This window comes from Canis lupus, chromosome 22 (genome assembly GCF_048164855.1).
Source record: "Canis lupus baileyi chromosome 22, mCanLup2.hap1, whole genome shotgun sequence".
Classification (NCBI taxonomy): Eukaryota; Metazoa; Chordata; class Mammalia; order Carnivora; family Canidae; genus Canis; species Canis lupus.
Genome location: NC_132859.1, coordinates 34,282,320 through 34,305,383, shown reverse-complemented (window position 1 = coordinate 34,305,383; position 23,064 = coordinate 34,282,320). Strand labels below are relative to the sequence as shown.

General features: G+C 40.9%; 1 protein-coding gene across 6 annotated transcripts in view; it reads right to left on the bottom strand.

The window, feature by feature from the left end:
• RARB (retinoic acid receptor beta) overlaps positions 1 to 23,064 on the bottom strand; it is a 725,134-nt gene that overhangs the window by 121,571 nt on the left and 580,499 nt on the right. For 4 of the 6 annotated variants that reach the window (XM_072793005.1, XM_072793011.1, XM_072793006.1 and 1 more), the window contains one exon: positions 19,665 to 19,813. In XM_072793005.1, the coding sequence (XP_072649106.1) occupies positions 19,665 to 19,813 (149 nt within the window). Of the gene's footprint in view, positions 1 to 15,137; positions 15,230 to 18,614; positions 18,677 to 19,664; positions 19,814 to 23,064 lie in introns of those variants that run through there. The other 2 variants (XM_072793009.1, XM_072793007.1) reach the window with 2 other exon arrangements.

Genomic DNA, 23,064 nt, shown 5'->3' with positions numbered 1-23,064 from the left:
AAGCTGCTACCCTGCTAGGGTCTCTTGAGTGAGCCATGCCTGTCACTAGATGATAGGCTCACTTAGTGGCCACAACTCACAGGATGCGTATGCCTACTGGAGGGGATGATGTGTTGTTCATTTTAATAGTTTATAGATTTCCGTCTCCTGTTATAAAAGCAAAGTACATGCGGTAGGTTTCTACACTAGCTTTTCTTTTATTCTGTGGAAGTCTCTCCTAATATTTTTACTGACAGAAATTCTTTAAAAATTTAATTCTTTTATGACACCTGGGTGGCTCAGTGGTTGAACGTCTGCCTTCAGCCCAGGGCCTGATCCTAGAGACCCGGGATCCAGTCCCACATCGGGCTCCCTGCATGGAGCCTGCTTCTCCCTCTGCCTCTCTCTGTGTGTGTCTCTCATGAATAAATAAATCTTTTAAAAAAATTATTTTATTCTCATCCATGGTGTCTCCTAAATTTCTAAAGCAGAAGTTGCAAACTGTTAATCTATAAGCTGAATTGAGCCAAAAGACATGTTTATTTCTGGCTGAGGCAGTGGTGGCCAGCACGGACTTAAAAACTTTTAAATGTGTTGCCAACATTTAAAAAGTAGATTTCAATTACAGAAGAGATTGACTTGATGTTTCTCCCTGTTTTTCTTGACAAATCACTGTATGGTCTGAGTGTTTTTCAGTAGTAAAATGTCTGGAGGACTAGAAAAGACCTTGAAAAAGTCACAGTGCTCATGTAACAAAGAGATTCACTTGAAATATCGGAAAACCTGGCAATGATAGTTCCACATTCTCACTGAGCAGGAACTCTCAAAAAGTGGAGGCTTGGGAGCATCACATGGGAGCAGGTTAGACATGCAGATTCTCAGGCTCCACCCAGAGCTCCTGAACCTGAAACGCTGGTGGTGGGCCCCAGCAATCTACAGTTTGACAGGCCATCCTGATGAGGCTGATCCATGCTAAGGCTTGAACTCCACTCACCCAGAGCAGCAACTACTGGGAAGATAACCTTATCTTGGGCATACTCTCCACCCCTCCCTATTATCCCAAATTAGCCTGCATCATTCACTTCCTTGCCTGGCCCTCCTGATAAGGCACCTGAATTCTAAACTCCAACTGTAAAGCTAACTCCAGTAAGAAAAAGTAAACATAACTTCTTAATGAGGTTACTTTCGGTAGAAAACAATCAGGCCTCGGGATGCCTGAGTGGCTTAGTGGTTTAGCGGCTGCCTTCAGCTCAGGGCCTGATCCCAGGATCCTGGGATCGGGTCCCACATCAGGCTCCCCAGAGGGAGCCTGCTTCTCCCTCTGCCTGTGTCTCTGCCTCTCTCTCTGTGTCTCTCATGAATAAATAAATAAAATCTTAAAAAAAAAAAGAAAAAAGAAAAAGAAAACAATCAGGCATCATTTTTATCCTAACCTTAGACAGATTGGAATATGAACTTTCTACATCTAGAAATACATGAAACATGACCAAAATGCATCCTTGCCATACTTCCAGGAAGTAATGAATCAGAGAATTTCAAAGATGAAAGTTAGTAGCCTCAATTATCATTTGAGCCTAACCCGGCTCATATCACAGGTGGAGAATCAGGTCTCTGAAGGAAAAAAAGGGAAATAAGCCAGGGGCCCACTGACCTGGCCCAGGGGCTATGCCTCGCCTGGAAAATGAGAGCAGTGACAGTGTCTTCTTCATAGAGTTGGTATGAACATTAATGGAGTTAAAATATATGTCCAGCATGTAGAAAGTGCTAGACAAGTCCTCTTCTCGCTAAAGAAACATTGGGTATATACACTGTAGTGTTTATTCCTCAAAATAATTCTAGCGTCCTGATGGCAAAGGGATTATCCTCATTCTACACAAGATGAAACTAGGTTTCAGGTGCAGAGTGGGCAGGCTATGAACCAGGCCACCAGGTTCCCAGACAAATGCAAATGACCAGCTCAGGCTGAGGGGATGCAAACCATCAAGAGGAACACCAGGAACCACAAGATTGCAATATTCCATCTCACCAAGACTGAGCCTGCTGCAAAGGATACAAATTTCTCTTTTCTATGGGAATACAACCAACCTTTTGTTATTCAGGGATAACTGTCAGTCTGTGGATCATTCAAGTTCTTTACTAGCTTCCTGGTCACTGCACCGCTGGTAATGAAGCGGGGACCTGGAGGAAGCTGAATCAGCCTACTTCACTTCCATGCGGCTTTTATTCAAAACATCCAGTAGGGGAGGAGCTGAAACAGACAGGCATTAATAGGACCTGGGGATTCTGTGATCAGTGATAATCCAGCCTCCCTCTACAATAGATAGCAGAGGCGTGGCAGGTGGTAACCAGAGGAAATGTTTTGGCTAAGAAAGAGATCTGAAGACTTTCAAGATCTCACAACTGCCCAACCAACCAACAATGAAAAACCCTTCCATCGTTCTACAGATCTCAAGATCCATGAAACTTGCTACTTTAAAAAAAGTAATTGCAAGTATTTATTTATACAGACTTGAACAAAATTCACATTTCACAGTTTTGTGTTTAAATTTTAAAAGGGAACAAATTAATAAAGTTGGAGGGGTTTTAATCTAATTTGTAAAAAAGGAAAACAAAACGGTCCAAGACGGGCATGGACTGCCTAATACTATGTATGGCAAGGCATATAAACATATAGTATATACTAAATAAACATAGTAAAACACCTCTCATTTCAGGATATGGTATATCATACTAAAACCAATGAACACACTGTGATGGATTTACTAAGTAATTTTTAAGTAAATACCCGTGCATATTTTCTCACTGCCCTTCCCTTGACATACTGTACTTTACAAAAAAATCCATGTCCAAGTTCAAAGAGGGGGAAAAAAAAAAGAAGAAAGACAGACAACATTTTTTAAACAGGCCAGCCTTGGAAATATGTACAGAATTTATGCATGTTTCAAGCGCTCTTTCTCCTTTGCCAGAGGGTGTAATTAAAGGCCCACAGACAACTTCTAAACTGAGGCCAAAGAGAACTGCAGTAGAAGTCAGTGGGAGTTCAGCACTCTGACCATGCACAAGAATAGCTCACCCAAAAAGGAATAAATAACTATCCTGGCAAGAAACACAGGGAAGCACAAGGATGAGAGCATCAAACAATAGAACCCACAGTTAGTAAAAAAAAAAATTCATTCAGTGGCTTAGAATCAATAAGGTAATAATTGTATGATGTGACACAAGCCAGGGGAAGGCAGGGGCCCTGAACTGGAAGCCATTCCCTGGGAGATGAGCTGGCCGTCTGTTTTGAGATAGCTGGCAGAGCTGAGGTCTCACTCGGGCCTTCTGGGAAATTCTTTCCCTCTCTGTTGTCACAGACATTATTACACCCTATGTGCATTTCATTTTTTTCTAGTTATTTGGAAAGCACGAAGCCACTCACAGCAGCAGCTTAAAGGGGGGTGGTTGGCAAATGCTGATCAGCCTGTTAACTCAGGGAGTGCACGTCCTAACACGTAAGATTGGTGGTGGGAATCCATAGGCCCTTTGCTCTCTCTTGGTTCCCATCTATTTTTCAAGGTGAAAAATACCAAAAATACCAAGATGCATGTTTTCCCTACAATAAGGTCTGAAAAACACTTCACTTACTCCTTCTGGCATCCAACTAAAGAGCGAGCCTGTGGTTGGAAATAAAACCTAAGGTGGCCACCTTAGGTGACCTCTCCTTTCCCAGAAGATCTTCCAAAGTGACCCTCGCTCAACCACTGAGCCACCCAGGTGCCCCTTGTGATGGTCTGTTATACAGCAAGGGTAACTGGAGCACATGGTTTGGATGACTCGGGGTCATTTCAACCCTATACAATTTTTCCCTCATCTACTTATTTTAGAAATTAAGCCCTAAATGGAAAGGGACTGTACTCTCCTGTCTTCCCTACATGGTAAAGTAATATGAAGCAAGGAGATACTGCACTTATAAATCCTCTGTAAACTGCGGTATGTCCTGTGCTTATTATTACAAGATTTATCATTTCACAATGAAAAAAAGGTATCTGTTATTTCACTGGTGTATATGACAAGTGGGGAAAGACCCATATTTGAAATTCAAAACCAGTTCAACTTGAGGCCAAGAAGTGACCTTAATAATTGATAAGAAAATAGTCACCCTTGGCAGACACCAAAGGGCCATCTCATCAGGTGGCAAAACGAACCTGAGTGCTGTGCTTGCATCATCTACCTGATGCCAAAGAGCAGCATGGCAATGGAGAGTGGGAAAGAGGGAGTGGGACAGATGGAGCAGATGCCCCTGTATAACTTGGGAGTGCTCAGAGGAGACCTCGCCTAAAAATAAAAAATGGAACGGAGCAGGATGCCTACTGAAATTGTCATTCTCCCTTTCTTGCTTGTTTGGACATGTTCAGCCAACATCATCCTAAGTATTTTCTCCTTCATCCGCCCCTTAGCCTCTGCCCTGTGCTAACTTGGACCTAACACCATCTTTGGGCACGAATGCACTCTAATCCAGTTTGTCTCCTTCCTATTGCTTCTCATTTTACTTATTACATTGATTCAACAAACATCTATTGAGCGGCTATATCATGCCGAGTTTGTCACAGGCACTGGAAATGCACAGGTAAATAAGACTCGCATGAAACCCCTAATTTCACAGTACTCATATGCCAGTGGGAGAGAAAACCAGTAAATCAGTAGATGATGAAATAATTTCAAAGAGTAGAAGTACTACAAAGAAAGCTCCACTTCACTACGGGAGCCCTGGCACGTCAGGATGGCCGCCAGCACTTTTATTTCATTGAAGACCCAACAGACCACACTGGAGAAATGTTGAGTGCACAGCAAAGGATAGTTGTAAGTTCAGGACTGGGTCTCTCATATAAAGACAGGGAAGGCAGCTGCCCTTTAACTTCTTGGCAGAGTTTCCCAGAGGGGCAGGGATTCATTTAAAATTTTTTATTTAAAATTTCTTTAAAAATAAAATGACAGAGGGATACCTGGGTGGCTTCAGTGGTTGAGTGTCTGCCTTTAGCTCAGGTCATGATCCTGGGGTCCTGGGGTCGAGTTCCACATCGGGCTCCCCACAGGGAGCATGCTTCTCCCTCTGCCTAGGTCTCTGCCTCTATATATCTCTCATGAATTAATAAAATCTTTAAAAAACTAAAAAAATAAAATAAAATGACAGATATGTTATGATCAAGTTCAGTTCAGAGAGGCAGTTTGGGGTGGAACACAATTCCTTCCCTAAATCTCTCCTATGAACTATGCTTAAGGAACTCTTAAATATTTTTGGCAAGAAAAAAAAAGCTTTTTTTTTTTTTTTTTTTGGCAGAGACTAATGGTATAAAAAACAGAAAGCACAAACTCATAAGAGTATTTTTACCCAAGAGGTCTTCTGTAAACCCCTTGCTAAGGGCCCAATAGAGTTTGATACTGATGGGGAGAGAAATCTCCCATGGCATGTGAATGCAACCATGTGTATGTAACAAGTGCACCGACAATCACAAGAATACGGAGAAAAGAAATAATCTGTGGTGATTCTTGAAGGAGAGGGAGGGGGTAAATACTGGCAATATTGCCCATCCTCCTAGACACACAGTATGGTTGCATCTCTCTATTCCACTTGTGTTGGGTAGGGCCATAAAAGTTATTTTTACTCAGTACAGTTGTACATATAAGTGACAGCCTCAACAAAGAGAAGGCCTTCATGATGGGGAGAAGAGAGGTGGTTTGTGTTCTAGGTTACGTTTATTACAGTATTCAGTATTTTAAAAAGATTTTATTTATTTATTCATAAGACACAGAGAGAGAGTGGCAGAGACATAGGCAGAGGGAGAAGCAGGATCCGTGTAGGAAGCCCGATGTGGGACCCGATCCCGGGTCTCCAGGATCATGTCCTGGGCCAAAGGTAGACACTCAACCACTGAGCCATGCAGGCATCCCAGCATTTAGAATTTTAATAACTTATTTTAAAATAATAAAGATGAAATTCCTACAAGGACATACACAGCAATTTAAATTGGTTAGAAAAAATGATTTTTTTGAAACATGATGTCTTTGAACACTTTCTTCTTTTATTCAAGCCACCTAGGAGTGTAAAGTGGTGTGGCTTAATCTTAGGTTCTGAAGCCTTGCTAGAACACAAACCACCTCGGTGTGCCTAGAGTAACTAACAATGTCTAGATACGATACAGGTAAAGATTAGTTCCTTGGAGGTCACTATCATCAGTGCTCTTTTTCTCCAGTGATAGTGGAGGAAAGGAATACTGTTTCTGAGGCCTAGAGCTCATGAGATGGATGAAACAGGGCAGCCCCGATGGCCCAGCGGTTTGGCACCGCCTTGGTCCCAGGGCGTGATCCTGGAGACCCGGGATCGAGTCCCACATCAGGCTCCCTGCATGGAGTCTGCTTCTCCCTCTGCCTGTGTCTCTGCTTCTCTCTCTCTCTCTCTCTCTCTCTCTCTGTCTGTCTTGAATAAATAAATAAAATCTTTAAAAAAAAAAAAAAAAAAAAAAAAAGATGGATGAAACAGAATCAAATAATAAAGGAATACCTGATCTAGACTCACTAATTCAACAATACTCTTTTATGTTTCTTAAACCACCAGATCCATGATATCAGTCTTGTTTTTTTGTTTTGTTTTGTTTTGATATCAGTCTTGTGAACTCTCTCATAACAAACATCCCACATTTGGGTATAGCAAAAGAAATGACTTCATTAGGAGTTTATGTTAGAAACAAGTACACTTGAGGACACTTGGGTGGCTCAAGTTGGTTAAGGGTCTGCCTTTGGCCCAGATCATGATCTCAGGGTCCAGGGATGGAGCCCCACATCGGGCTCCCTTCTCAGTGGGGAATCTGCTTCTCTCTCTCCCTTTGCCCTTTCTCCTGCTTGTGCTCTCTCTCTCTCTCTCAAATAAATTAAATCTCAAAAAAAGAAAAAGGAAAAGAACAAGTACATTTGGTAGTGACAGACTCACTTAGGTTTGCTATGTAACTCACAGTTTTATTCAGATCCTACCTGCCACAAATATTTACAGACATAAATACCATATCCGTATGTGTGATATGTACATGAAATTCAAACTGTAGGTCAACAGGCAAGAATTTGCATGACATATGCACTGAAACAAAACCTGTTTCCCACATGACTCTTAAATCAAGCAATAATCATGTAAGACCAAAACACCACTGAATGAGGAAGTTTACATTTAATTCCATTTTGGGGAAGTAATCAGAATTTGCGAACTCAGTTTCTAATACCCTCTTCCCACAATTTCTGGCATTGGCCTGCTAACTTTCCTACTTTTTCTGTCACAATTCAACACAACACATATACTGAAAACTATTCGAGCATTTTAGCAAAATGTTTTGATCCTATCATAAACATAATACATTGTACATTCAAATGGAATAGATGCCATCAAAAATATCTTATGGAGTACTGTGTCTATAAATTTGTTAACTTAAGGTACCAACCAGTTGAAGGAGCATCTAACACAGCAGGACATGCCTCTGGAAACTAATAAATATCAAAATCACGCAACCCCTCCCCAGTTCTCTTATTCTAAAACTAATTCTTTATGTTACCGAGGAATAATACAAATTAGGACAGCAGCTTTCAGAAGTACTTGTTGGTTAGAAGTATGCCCACACTCCCAAGGTCCCCAGATATAGCATAGCTCATCTACAATTTGAGTTTGACATATGGATGTGAGATCCAAACTAAAATTCTCATTTCCCTGAGGAGCAGTCAGATGATCCCTGCTGGGTTTGACTGATAAGGATAATTTTCATGATTTGGGGGACTTTCCAGGCCCGTATGAATAGTGGTGTTGTATAGTTAGAATGCTGCTATTTTCAGATTCAGAGGCACAGAATTGCCAGATCATTCTAGTTTCTCCAAATTTGTGTAGCCATGAAAATCCTTTATAAAACCAAAGTACACTCCCCCTCACTGACCTACCTCAGAGTTTTCTAAGGCTCATTATTTTAAGGCTCACAGATCCTGAGAAGTACATTTTACATGCTCCAGTTCAGAACTGCAGCCAATAGAAAGGATTTTTCTTTTCCAGACGCAGAAAAAAAAAGCCTCCATAGAAGCAGAACTGAGAGGGTCACTGAAGATTTTGCTTTTCCTTATTGGAATATTTACTTTGCAAATCCACCAATCTCTCTTATAAATGAAGCATTACACTGAAATCATGAGAGGGAGGAGGTGGCCCATGGTAAAGCCCAAAGGCTGCCTCAGAAACACTTGAGAACAAGTTAGTAAGTTAAACTTACTATATACGCCCTTTTGCATTGTGACACTAGTGAACAGGAAGCAGACGCCCTGGCAGATGGGCCGCTTTGCCTCTCCTGACAAGTTCGATGACAAGCTTTATAAAAACAGTTCTACCTTGTACACTTATGCAGCTTGCACTTTGCTACTTCTGAAATAAAACAAAACCAACCCAAACAAAAATGCCCCAGGCGACAGTGCTGGCCACAGAACTGGTGCCAGAAATCCGGGCAGGACGTTGCTAGCAAAGGAATGTCATCTTTTCAATACGGAACAAGGAACAAGGCCCTAATGGGGCAGGCCTGCCGCCAGAACCCCGCTTTTCCTCTCCACCCCAGACAATGCTAGCATTGTACAGGCAGAGAGGCGCACAGAGTTTTATTCCCCGCTCTAGAGTTTTTTTCAGGGATGAGTTCTAGGGTCCACAGGACAAAGTTTTCCCCATTCTGGCACTGCTCATCCATATGACACATCTAGCTGCCTTTCTGAAGTGGAAAAACACTGAACAAATACAGAAACAAATCAAAAAAAGAACCAGTTCGTATAGGGCACAAGAGAAATCCCAAATCCCAAAGAAACTATTATGGTAGAGGCAGTTCACTAACAAAGACGTATCTAGAATGATGTGGGATTTTCATGACATGAGTATGATTCTTGTGCTTAAGGACACATATGTTTGGTACAGCATGAAAACAAAGCAACTGTTCCATCTGGTTTCCAAAGCTGGAGGAAGAACTGGCTTTGTAGGTCTTAGTGACAAGACACACGCCAGTAGTCTCCAAGAGCCGGCTTGCCGAAGGGATTTTCTGGGGTCATTCTGGTTACCTGTGATTTTTGCCTTGTGGAATCTAACCCCTGCTAGAGGTCTAGCTGTAAGGGTAAGTCTCTCAAAATATCAAAACGGAACATGATAGGAAAATGGAGATGTTTAAGAATCATACACTTTGAAAAGACAGTTTGATAAGATTCGGGGAAAATTAAATGCAGAAACGTATTCAAGTTGGTTTCCACAATAAATCACTTCAACTAACCGAATTAGGTTATAAATCAAGAGTGTGGATGGTAGAACTTGGTCCCATAGACTCTTAAAAGTTTCCTCAAATATTGGAGGGGGCAAAGCCCATGCCACCTACTTCTCTAATTGGTATAAAGATCAAATAGAAAAAAACCTAAGGCAGAAACTGTTAGCTCTCCATTGAATTCATTATTTCTTTCCAGAACAATCGGTCTGTACCCAGGCATATGGCTAGACTACGTTTCTTGCACTTGCTTTTGGTCATATGAGCAGTTCTGGCTGAATGATGCATCCCACTTCAGGCCCTTGCTTCTTCCATGCACTCTTTCTCATTCCACATGATGCTAAGGACCTAGTGGATGCCAAGCTAGAATGCTGGAGGGAGCCAGACTTCCTAATCTCTGTGTGGAAGAGAGAAGAAATCTACCTGGAATACATACCTTGAACTGTTATATGAAAAGGAAAAAAATCTGTATGAGGTATCACACATTTTAGTGTGGTTTCTGGGTTATTCTGGTTTGTTTTTGGTACCGCAGCTAAGCTCAGCTTAATTCTATATGTGAAAGTGCTCTAGAAACATTAAAAGGCAATAATCAACGTAAGATATTTTTATTGTTTCTGTGGGCTTACCCTGGTCTGCAGATGGGAGCGAAGCAACCAAAATAGAGGGGAAACTGAGAGCTCACAGTTGTGCCCTCATGAAGAGAAATAAAGGGGCTGCTACAACAGGATGCCTTTGCCAATTTCACTTATTACTTTTTTCTAAGAGTTCACCTAGGAGGAGGAAATACCGAACTGAAAGCTCTCTATTTAACCTCTCTAGTAAAAGGTTTAGAAAGAGAAAAGGCTGAAAACACTCATTTCCCAAAAGTAACTAAATCATCACCTAGGATGGTGTAAATTTGATTTAAACAGAAATGATTTCAGTCATAATTTCTAGCACTCTCAGGAAACCCTGGAAGTATACTTTTATTTCTCTGACAAAAATATATTTTTGTTTTTGTTTGGTGTAATTGTAAGACATTGTCACAATTCACTTTTAGATGACGGTCCCTAGGAATTCTGTAAAAGCAACTTCTTTTGCTTCCTCCCACCTTCCCACCATTTGCTTTAAATCAGAAAAAAATAGTGTTGGTTTTTGGTGATTTTTTTTTAACTGACCAAAACATGAAACAGGCACTTGAGACATCCCTGGGAGGTAAGCCATTTTCAAAGCAACAGGTTAACTATGACATGAATATTGGGAACTGCTTCTCTACTGTATGACGGAGGTAAAACTCTCACCAAAAATGTTGGACCTTTACCTTGTTTGATGTAACTAAAATGGCCAATGAAAGTGCTCCAGATATTTTTAAATACAAGCAAAGTGAGCATTTCAACAGCATTTATGAACTTTTAACAATTAGAAAATGTATGAACCATTTAAAACCACTAAATTAAATAAAGTATTTTACCAATACAGCAGGAGCAAAGAAAAATACAGAGTTGCAGGCTAATTCAAAATATACCCTCCACTTCCTGTTTATTCATATGCCAGGAAAAAAAAAAAAAAAAAGACCTTTCTGCCTTTTCAAACAAAATGATTTCTCAATTTAGAACATTTATCCAGAAGAAGAAAAGTGTTTTCTCCTTCAGTAGGATCTATTACTGGGAAAAGCCAGATTGCCATTTCAGTGGTCTTGATGTTTCTCCACATGGGAGCAGATTCTAGATGTTGAGATTTTTATTTCTTTTAAAGCACTAAGAGCCCACGGTGTTCTTGAGTATATCATTCTAGTTGCTAGCCGTAACAGTTTGCTTCCGGATGGCATCAAAGAAAAGATAAATCTTTTGCACAGAAGGGTTAACTCTGAGGTAGAAGGCAGGAATTATTAAGAAAATGAGCTGCACTCTGGTCGTGAAAAGCTTTTTCCTGTTTATAAGTTTTATAAAAGTTTTCAATAACGCATCATCAACCCTATATAATTAGATGCAATTAATTAGATAGGATGTATAAAATTATACTACTATGTGCATTACCATAGAATTATATACCTGCTTGATTATGTCATATATTACTGTATTACTATATAATTAGAACTAATTGGTGATGAAAATCCTTCATGCACTGAGGCCCTACGAGGTGCAGAGCACTGTGCTAGGCACTGAGCCCAGCCCACTTCTAGTCTGAAAGAAGAGGCTGGTATCAAACCAATGACTCCATAAATAATAAGCTGCTTCCAGTTGCAGTGAAGTGCTACAAAGGAGAACAATAAAAAATATCGAAGGGGGTTTGGGAAAAGGCTTTTTGAGGAAATGATATGCAATGAGTCCTCCAGAGTGTCTTTAAAGCCTGGCTGAGCAATTGCATTATAGGTTAGTTACCCCAAAGATACTGATGTAGTGCAACCCTGGGACACCTGCACCCCAATGTTCACAGCAGCAATGTCCACAATGGCCAAACTGTAGAAGGAGCCATGATGTCCTTCGACAGATGAATGGATAAAGAAGATATGGTATATATGTACAATGGAATATTACTCAGCCATCAGAAAGGACTAGTACCTACCATTTGCTTTGACATGGATGAACTGGAGGGTATTATGCTGAGTGAAGTAAGTCAGTCAGAGAAGGACAATCATCATATGGTTTAACTGATATGTGGAATACAAGAAACAGTGAAAGGGACTATAAGGGAAATGAGAGAAACTGAATGGGGAAAAATTAGAGAGGAAGACAAACCATGAGAGACTCCTAAATCTGGGAAACAAATGGTTGTGGAAAGGGAGGGGGGTAGGGAGATAGGATGACTCGGTGATGGGCACTAAGGAGGGCACTTAATGGGATGAGCACTGGGTGTTATACTATGTTGGCAAATTGAATTTAAATAAAAAATTAAAAAAAAAAAAAAAAAAAGCCTGGCAGATCCCCAGTGGCTTGCACAGGGCTATGCAAAACTGATGTCAACAGAATGGATAAATTTCATTTTCCACATAATTCTTCATAGGCTATTCCAAGTACTCTTGTCTTCAACCTGTGCCTCGAACTCTTCTCTCCCTTTTCCCATCTAGAAATTGCCTCTACATCTATAAAATCGTCTCTTGTATAAAGTCTTCCCTGAACGTATCAGAGGGATGGGAGGCTCTGTCTCTGCACTCACCAAACCCCCTAGGTGTCCCGGCACATGGTACATGCACTGTTTGTCTCCCTGCTTTTCATTCATCCATTCAGGCCATAAATATTTACCATGTACCCAACAGGCACTGACCTATGTACCTTATAAACACTGGGATACAACTTTGGGAACAAAATACACCTACAGCCTATCTCAGAAGTTGTTTAATAGATGTCTGATTAATGAGAGAATAAGTCAATTCTCCACTGTTAGCCGATGTTAATAAGGAGAATAGCTCTTTGGGTCTACTAGAGGACCTACTTTGTGCAGTTCAAGAACTATGATAACGAACTTAATGGCAAGCTTCACAATTCACTTTCAGCTATTAAAGCATGCAGTGCAGACATTGTCCAGATTTTGTTCTTGCCTTTAGCATGGTATATCGTTCTGGGGGCTCAATACTGCAGGAAACTCTGAACAGAAGCAACTCTCAGGGCAGCAAAGCCAGAAATGGTCTCCAGACAGAGCACAATGTTCATGTTTATCCATGCCAATTAAAACCACAAAAACGGAAAAAACGGGAAAAAAAAAAAAAAAAACCAGGAAAAAAAAAGTTGTTTTAAATGCCCTTGGTCAAATAAAATCATTAAGCACATTTGTAGTATTTAATAGAAGGTCTAAAATTAAGTGCAGACATCCATCTTCCTGATTGCAAAACTTTTTGTGACAGAGCATACTACTTTGCTGTCTGCCAGGAAAAAAACAGCCCAGCAGCCCAACTGTCATGGAGATGAGGGCCTCCCTTCTTCAGCAGCAAAGAAAACAAAGGCAGATGAGAAAATGGACAAAATTAGCCCTGAGGGACTGAGGGGGCTAGTGGAGTCTAAACTCTTAAAGGCGGCTTTAAATAGAAGGCTACCAGTGTGACCTTGAGCAAGCATTTCCTCTGTGCCCTTGTGGGGAAGGCGCACCATCATGGCGGCACCCGGAGGCTCTCCATGGGAGCTGGACAGAGGCTCCCCAACGCCAGCTTATGGATGGGAAGTTCCCACCCATCAATGGCAGAGCAGAGCAAACAGGGACAAAGCAGCATTTGGGACTGTGCCCGTGGGTGGGTCATGTCTGTTAACCATCCCTTCTTGGGAAAGACTGCCTTGTATGCTCTTCTTTCTTTTACTTTTTGTTACAGAAATGTCATTTCTTTTATGAAATGATTGAGACGATACTCCCACCTGTTTTTAATGAGACCCCCCACTCCAGAACATAACATATCACTGCTTCCCGCCTTCTGTTTCAATGTGGCAAAAGCAGGGGAATGAATGTCTTCCAGCAGCCCTAGGAGTTCAATCCCTGCCCTCGAAAAGACTAGCTGTGTGAATTTAGCCAAGTTCCATTACCTCTCTGAAACTCAGTTTCCTCATCTGTAAAATGGGTATTATTGAGCCTACCCCCTACTGTGCTCTTGTGATAAATAAATAAGAGTATACAATGCCCCAATGCCTGGTATAGAGAAGGTACCCAACAAGGGCAGTTTTCTCCTTCCCCTTACCCACCCCTCAACTTATAAATACCCGTATCATATTAGCCATCCCTAACAAGAAATGAGTACAATACTGCACATAATTAATTAGTCAGAAATAACTTTACCACTGTATTTGGCGTAGGACTGGGTTCAAACTTGTGAATGTGAGTTTTATAAATCTGTTGAGGCCCAGAGCAGCAAAGAAAGGAAGGCAAAGGATACAGCAAAGAAAGGAAGAAATAGTCCTGGATTCCAAGTACTCAGTTTCTGCCCTGAAACACTTTTCCCTGTTACTCACAAAGCTGGTCATAAGACTTCCTCTGACTCCCCAGTAAATCAGGTACCTCTCCACTGTTGTTTACCAGTCTTTCTGTCCCTTTTCTTCCAACTCAATACAGATATCATCTGTATGTCATTTGCACGAGACAGTAAGGTCCAGGAGGAACATGTCTCTGGCGTTGTATCTCCAGTGTCTGGCAAAGGCCCTGGAACTTAGTAGGTGTTCAATAATTATCTGCTAACAGATGAAGGGATGGTGAATCCAGCTGTCAGAACAGACTTACACATGAAATCAGGAGTTGAGGATGGTATGTAATCAAATGCCAGCTCTAATATACTCACTCTTTTGCAAGGTCACTTTGCCACTTTCCCCTTCAAAGGTGGAGTCAATTTCTCCACCCATCAGACCATGTAACTTCACCACATAACTTGTTTCACCAATGGGACGTGAGCAAATGTGATGCAACCAGAGGTTTGCACGTTGGTGCTCATCCTCTCTTACTGATGGCAACCCATCCACCACCATGTGAACAAGTCCAGGCTAGGCTAATGGATGAGAACTGATAACATGTGAAGAGGATCCAGTCATCCTGCCAAGGACCCAGTCATATGAGGCCATCTAAACCACCTGACTCAAGACAAGCCCTCCAAGATAAGAAAACCTGCACAGAATTGTGACCAACGATTCATGCCTATTGTTTAAGCCAACAACATTTAGGTTATTTTTTTAAGCAAGAAAATCTTACCAACACCGTAGTTCATAGAATACATCCCACAAACTTCTCCAAAGTAAGATTCTAGGTGTTTCTGGAAGCTAATTTCTCTGACTTTGGATGATAAAGAAGTAGGAGCTGAGTTGGAATGAGGGGATGGAGTAAAAACAGAGACTAGTCTTAAAGCTCCCACTGGGGAGCTCTGGGCAAGTGGACATCAATTTTTGTTAAACACCATTTCTGAAGGAAATGGGGAAGAAGTACCGCATTCCCTGTGCTGCAGTCCACAAGAAACAACTGGCCTGGCTCCTCTGGCATGAGTGCTTTGGACCATCAGCTTCTGAGTTTTAGATATTGTAAAAAAAAAAGAGCATATCACCATGTACTTTAGCAGAGCTCAGGAAACCAGGCCCAAGGGCCAAGTGTGTCCCACAGCTTATTATTATAAATAAAGTTTTATTGAAACATGCCCATGGCCATTCTTTAACATACTATCTTTGGCTCCTTTCATACTATAATGACAGAGTTGAGTAGTTGTGACAGAGACCAGATGGCCTTCATAGCCTAAAATGTTTTGGTTCTTTACAGAAATGATTTCCCAACCCCTGTAATGGAGTAATCAGGGTAAGTTCCATGAAGTGGTTGGGTCCTAACTTGAGTCTTGAAGAAAAGCGGCAGTGTTTATCTTTGGTATAAAGAAATGGAGAATTGCTAAAAGAGCTTACAAGAAAGTATACTAAGAGTATAATTGATGTTACATCACTGTACAAAAGTCATTAAGTTTATGATAACATAAACCATAACCGAATGTATATACCATTTACTATGTGCCAGGTACTGTCTGTATGCTTCATAGTAACTCACTTTATACTCACAAGATTATGAAATATGCAGTATTATTAACTCTGTTTTTCCAGATGAGAAGAGAGAGACACTGAGAGTTAAAGATGTTTGCCCAAGGTCACAAAGTTATTAAGTAGCCTAACTAGAATTTAAATCCTGGTGTTCTCACTCTAAACTCCATAATTAATATAAAATATGATGAAGGCCAAAAGTTTGCATAAATTCTAGCTATGAGCAATGAAGCTGTTTCTCAAGGACACATGAAAATCAACTTTATCACTTTATATTGTTGAACCCTCTTGGCTAACCACAACACATGTTCACTTTATGTACTCTGTATCTCTTGCAAAAAACTGCCATTGCTTAGCTGGAAATCCCCTAAAGGGGACATCCCAGGGGCGCATTTAGTGGTTATGTTGCCATGGTAATATTATGTCAATGCAGTAGCCACTGGCCATTCCCAGAGATGGACCATAACCTATTCATTAAATTCTGAGTCTGAAACTGCCACCTGTTCCTTAAGAAAGTGGAAAGTTGTCTTCTGCAAACAATAGTCAATAAGGCCATCCTGATCATGACAGACTGAAGCCACCTTGGGCATTACTTCTTATAGCTGTCAACTAGGTTCTGTTGGAGAGTCCTATTTTAGAGCAGAGGCTCTGGGTTGGGAAACCCAGAAGAGTGATCTTTGATCTCTAGCCAAAAAAGGCCAGCCCTTATAGGTCAATCAGGCTCCCATCTGCTGGGAGCCCAAAATGATAACATGTATTAGACTCATTATAAACAACCAAAGGAAATATAGGCATAACTCCAGAAGAGAAGTTGTTTCTTGATTCATTAGCTTATTATCACATGGGATAGATTCCTAATAGATAGTCTCTAAAATGATTACCTTTTAACAGACTAACAGAACGTAAATTGATATGTCTCTTTTAGAGGGCATTTTGGCAATGTGTATCAAAAGTCTTTAAAATATTCAAAGCCAATGACCTAGGAATTCCAATTCTTATAATTTATCCTAAAAAAAATTATCACAGGTATACCTCAAGGTTATGTATTAAAGTATTATTTATAACAGAGAAAACCTGCAAACACCTTAAATGAACAACAGGGAATTCATTAAATAAACTATGATATAACCATAAATTACTCATTAATGTTCTAACAACAAACACTTAAGCAGTTATTTAAATTTTGGTCATGAAAGATTATTAAATTTAAAAAGCAGATTAAAACCGGCATGCAGCACAAAATTCTTTTATATATATATATAAAAACCAAAGATAACAATACACACACACATATATTCATAGAAAAAATAGACTTAACAGAGGTTTTCTCCCAGGGTAGAACTATGGTGGTTTTAATTTTCTATTTTTTATACAATAAATTTTGCACTGTCTTAGTAACTTTCAAAAATGCTGTTATATTTAATTTTTTAAATTGTATTTCTTCTCCTTCAGCTGTTACGTTATACTTTGGCCTTAACGGTTTTCAGTTCTGTGAATTCTACAATTATATTTTCCCAGTAAGCCAAAACGCAGACCAGTCTTTCTCAACAAACCCAGGGGAAAGGCAGTCCACGTTTTCAGAGACGTACCCACAATACAGAACCCCTCAAACCTCAATAAGTCTGGCCAGCCTTCTTGGCCTCTTACTCTGTTACAAAGTTATGCCATAACATGACTTTGAACAGCTTCACCAAGTTTATCAAAGTTGCCTGTGCTGGTACGGACTTTGTTTTTATTGGGGTTTTTCCTAAAAAGAATCAGAGTTCAAAATTAAAGCAAGAGGTCAGGGAATTAGCTGACTAAGAGCTGATTAAAACAGTGTGTACTGTACAGACTGTGAAACAGCTGAATATTGTAGGGCCTGGAATCTGGCAGGGACGAGAGATGCTGGATAATTTCTTTTTCCTAGGACATAATGGGAGCAGGTAAGCTGAGTTAGAACATAACTGCATTCCAATTTCTGGACAGGACATGACTTAACATTTTTTGAAATAAAAGAGTGTCTTTTGATTTAACTTTCAAATGATCACTAGGAAAGGGTTTATTTATATGTTGTACAAGTGGGCAAAGTAAACTGGTGTTTGGTTGTGGCTTTCTCAAATCTCAAGATACACTTAAGCAGGTTCAGCTAGCAATCAATAATAAAAGTAATAATTAGACACACAAATGTTTTGCTTTTTCTCCAGCTGCCAAGTGGCAGTTGTGTGAACTTTCCTGACCACCTTATCTGAAGCTACTAGAGGAAAAGACACTCCTTTAAAACAACCAACACAATCCCAAAGGCAGAGAGAGAGATGCTCTCTAAATTAGCCTTCCTCAGTACAGTAATCCATGTTTATTCAAGTGGCTTGAAAAGAAGGGAAAACTCACATCATTTCTTTTAGGAGCTGAGTGACATTCCTGTGTTTGTTCAGCCTATATCTTTAATGTACCCACTATACGCCAGACTGTGTGTGAGGCTCTGCACACTCAAGCTAGGATTCCAACTCTTCGTCACGGACAGTAAGGCATTCAGTGTGGTAGACTTCATGCAAAAATGACCCCGTTTCTCCTTTTCCTATATTCCTGTCTTTTAAAATGTGACTTTGCGGCACCTTGCATTAGAAAGTTGAGTTTATATTTCTACCTTCCCAAGTATCACTGGCCTTATGTCTTACTTTGGCCAACAGAATGTGTCAGCGGTGACGGTGTGCCATACATGAGCCTAGGCCTCAGGAGATCTTGGATGCCTCTGTTCTTTCTTCTGGAACCCTGCCAGTGCAAATAAGCCAGTACCAGCCCAATAGGCATGAGACACCATATGTCATCAGCGCACCAAGAGTCATCAGCCAACAAGTGCCCTCTGCAACCCCCAGAAACACATCCAGCTAGTGAACCCACAGCTGACCAGAGATAGCATGGCTGAGAGCAGGTGACCATCCAGAGGAGGCTGGCCTCAAGTGCTACCACATAGAACTGTAGGCTGAATGAAAAGTGGCTGTGTTAAGCCATTCAGCCTTAGGATGGTTGTTACATCACAGTGCCTAACCCAGACATACAATGACAATGAAGCTAGCTCTGACAAGCCAAATACAAAATGCCACAGAGCACCTGAGGGGAGCACCTGTAATGTTATTGCAACATGTTTACCACTACAAAGAATCATCCAATGGAGCTATATAAAGAACAGGTCTGACCAACTGTAGGACAGACCATAAAGAAGCTATCTATCTAGGGAAGGGCTAGCTCTAGACAGCAATAGTTCCTTTGAAAAACTATCTGTGGATGAGTTGGACTTGTCTATGAAGTCATTCTTTGTTTCTTTTCTCTCTTTCAAAAAAAAAAAAAAAAAGCAGCTCTCTCATTCAATTAAGACTGTTGGACTCGATAGCAATTGTCTAGCTTGATTCAAAGCAGCCATACCCTCTTTGACACATGTTCAGCCTCCACTACTCTGCAGGCTGGAACGTTAAATCCAGCTCTCCTGAATTTATGACATGCACACAGTAGCAAGTCCCTACAGGCTGAAAATCAAACTGTAATTCAAAGGCCACAGGGCTGAGGAAACAGCCAGAAGATAAATCCCAATTTCAACCTTGGATTCTCAGCAAGTTGATTTAGTGGATTGTCAGTCATATTTAAAAATAAAATAAAACTACAAAGACAGCAGACGGCACGTTTTAAAGAGAAACAGGATGATGCTTTTCAGGACTCCTTCAAAAAGCTCTTGTTACCTGCAAAGAACTGTTATGTTATTTTAAGGGCCCCAGAACGTTTGGCCCCAATCAGTCATTTGCAGAAGTTAAGGAATTTTTAACTCATGAGATATAAGGAAGAAATTAAACCATCAAGTCCAGCTGAGACCATCACACCAGAGGTGGCATTACAGGTGGCAAAGCAACCTGCTTCTGGAGCTGAGCAGGTGACCCCCACAGGACACAGGAGCGTGGATACTCACCTTACAGCCCTCACAGGCGCTGACCCCATAGTGGTACCCCGATGATTTGTCCTGGCAGACGAAGCAGGGTTTGTACACACGAGGGGGAGGAAGTGGAGACGGAGGGCTTGGGACCAGTTCCTCGGAGCTGGTGCTCTGTGTTTCAATCGCTGTGGTGTAGACGGGGTGGGGAGTAAGGGGAAGGAGAGAAAAGAGAAAATGTGTCATTTCTTTTTCACCAGCGGAATCATAGGTCTCTGCTCCCAATCCAGCAAGAACACCAGCAAGGATAGGCCCACAGAAACAGTCGTCATTGTAGGCACAGCAGTGGGGATATGGACATCGACGTGGTGCTCTGTAGTTCACAGAGCAAGCCCATTCACCTCTCTTCTTCACAGCGTACCTCAGCACTGTGAGGGAGATGATTTTAGGACCCTGCTGCCCTCGAGAGAAACAAACTCAGAGGAGTGCCAAGACTCCTCCGACATGAACAGGCCCAGTGGTAGAGCCAAGACACAAAGTCAGATCTTCACACTGCAAACCCCAAGCTCTTTCTGCTCTTCTGTTTCCCCTAGCTTCTGAATCATGTAGTCTCTGAAAGGACTTCTTTGACCCTGTTGCTCACTCAACCAAAAGTAAATTTCCTAGGACAAATCAAGAAAATGCCATAGCAGCCATGTGACAAGCATATGAGGAGGGCCTGTAGCATGCAGCCATGACGGATCTCCACTAATAACAGCACCCGGAAGACCTCTGCTACTACGCCAGGACTGCTCCTTGGACCAGCAGCACAGCATCACCTCAGAGATTATCAGCAAACATAGCATCAGGACCAGCCCAGGCCGAGGGAATCAGAATCTGCATTTTAACAAAACTCTCAGATTGCCAAATATACAATTAATGTTTGAGAAGCATATGCTGATGACGGCAGAGTCACACTGCTCTTTGTCCTAGATTTAAAAATATAGTATTCCCCATTTCGTTTTTCTAAACACCCAAATAGGAATACATAAAATTTAAGACCCAATGGCTCTCCCATCCCTTCTCTTCAGATTTACGTTCCAAGTCAAAGCAAGACCTGGCCCTTCTCCAACCACAGGCAAAAATGCAAATAAAGTTTGAAGGTAATGGAGAAGGGAGGGTGTGACTCAAAGTCATCAAATAATGTTCCAGAATATTCCAATCTCCAAATTTCTCTACAATATACAGGATAGCCCCCACATTATAAGATTTCCAGTTGTTCCATTACTCACAATCTCCAGACTAGGCATTCCACTGACTTTATTGTCCTATAGACAAACCTTCAGGAAGTCAGGGCAACTCTACTCCTTACACACTCTGTGAATCCATCCTCATCTCATAATCCTGCTACCATGCTAGGCTAGCAGGCCACCATCACCTCTCACCTGAGCTACTACCACAGCCTCTTCAATGGTCTCCCTGTGTCTGTGCTTCTATCCTAGGATCCCTTCTTCAAATACATAGTCAGATAACTGTTCAAAAAGTTAAAAGCAATCCCTCTCCCTTACATGTCTAAGGCCCTCCAAGAGTCACCAGTTAGGTCAAAGTCAATCTCACTGCTGTGTTCAATAAGGCTCTTTAGGATATGGCCCCTCGCAACATCAACATCACTGAATTCAATCATTCTCATTTATCAACTTCTAAATACTTGGCTTCTATGCCAGCTCTTGGATAGGCCAAGATCTCATGCCAATGTAGGCTGCTTACCATTTCCCCCACCTGGATATCCTCAGACTTCACACATCTGGTTCCGTTTCATTTCTTAAATCTTAAAGCAAATGTCACCTCCTCAGAGATGGCTTTTCTAAGTAAAATGCTCCTCCCCGCTCCTAATCACTACACATTATTTTCTGCAAAACCCTACCTAGTATCAAAGTTTAGAAAGTCTATGTACAATTTTATTTTATTTTATTTTAAAGATTTATTTTTATTTATTTATTTATGATAGACATAGAGAGAGAGAGAGGCAGAGACGCAGGCAGAGGGAGAAGCAGGCTCCATGCCGGGAGCCCGACGCGGGACTCGATCCTGGGACTCCAGGATCGCACCCTGGGCCAAAGGCAGGCGCGAAACCGCTGAGCCACCCAGCAATCCCCCTATGTACAATTTTATATTCTACCTCTGTTACCTTCCAACTATGGGTTTCATGAGGCCAAGGAACTTAACTGCATCATTTACAACTATGTTCCAGGCCAAGAAGAGATCCTGGCACCTCTTCTTAGGTGCCAGGTAGGTTATCGATAAATGGTAGATAGGCTATCGATAAATATTTGTTGAATTAATACATGAACTTTTCCCTATTCCTTATGCTTCTTCATTCTAAGTACCAAGTGCCCCTCTAATGTGTTAGGGTAACACAATTACAAATCAAAGAGCTTTCATATACTCATTTGCTTCCTTAAAAAGTTAATTATCCATTTTGGAGTAGAATCAACTATAATTACAGTATTTTCATAATTCAGAAGTATCTTGGAATGAATTCATTACAGTAATGCAGGTCTAGGAGATAAATCTATTACAGTCCTTACTGGTTAGAAGCAAGACATCCGGGACGAAGACAGTCCTTACTCTGGGTAGTTTGGCACAATTATGACAAGTATGCTACATAAAGGTTGGCATCTGAGATGTCACTAAGGCCTATCAGATCAGCTACCAAGCTGTAAATGCAAAAGCAGTCCACACACTAATCAGCTTCACTGAAAGCAAATTAGTAATAATGACATCAACAAGAAAACAGTACTTGTTAAAAGTACAGAATAATTTATCGCTCTTTGTTAAAATGTAAGAAAAACAAACATGCAGAGAATCACCCCAAACCTTCTGCTTAGAGAAAAACATTGTTATCACCTTAGCATACATCTTTCCAAACCACTTTTCTATGCAGATAAATGATTTTGGTGTGTTTGTTTACTAACGTGGATTTATAGCATAGATTTTGTTTGGGACTCTGTTTAACTTATGTCATGAGTTTATTTCTATGTCCATAAATATTTTTCCTGCAAAACAGTTTCCATTATGATGAAACTCTTTGTAGCTAATCTCAGCACATGCCTATTTAAGATAGATTCTCAGAAGCCGAATTACTAGCTCAAAAGGTATGGTTATTTAGAAATATTTTGTTAGTTTTTAATTCACATTGATAAACTGACTTCTAGAAAGGCTATGTCATTCCCAATACATCAACATAAGGAGTCCTTCCCTAAATGCCTCCCCAAACTCTTGGATTAGTTTTATTTGTATGGCTCTGCTTCCACCCAAGTGTTTCAACAACTCTGAAAGAATTGTGTCATCACCAACATGATCAATCCTGCATTGTGTTCTCCACAGAAGCAATGTGGGGTGTGTGTGTTTTAATGTTCTACTTGCTCGTGTATTCGCTCGTGTAGAACAGCTAATCTGG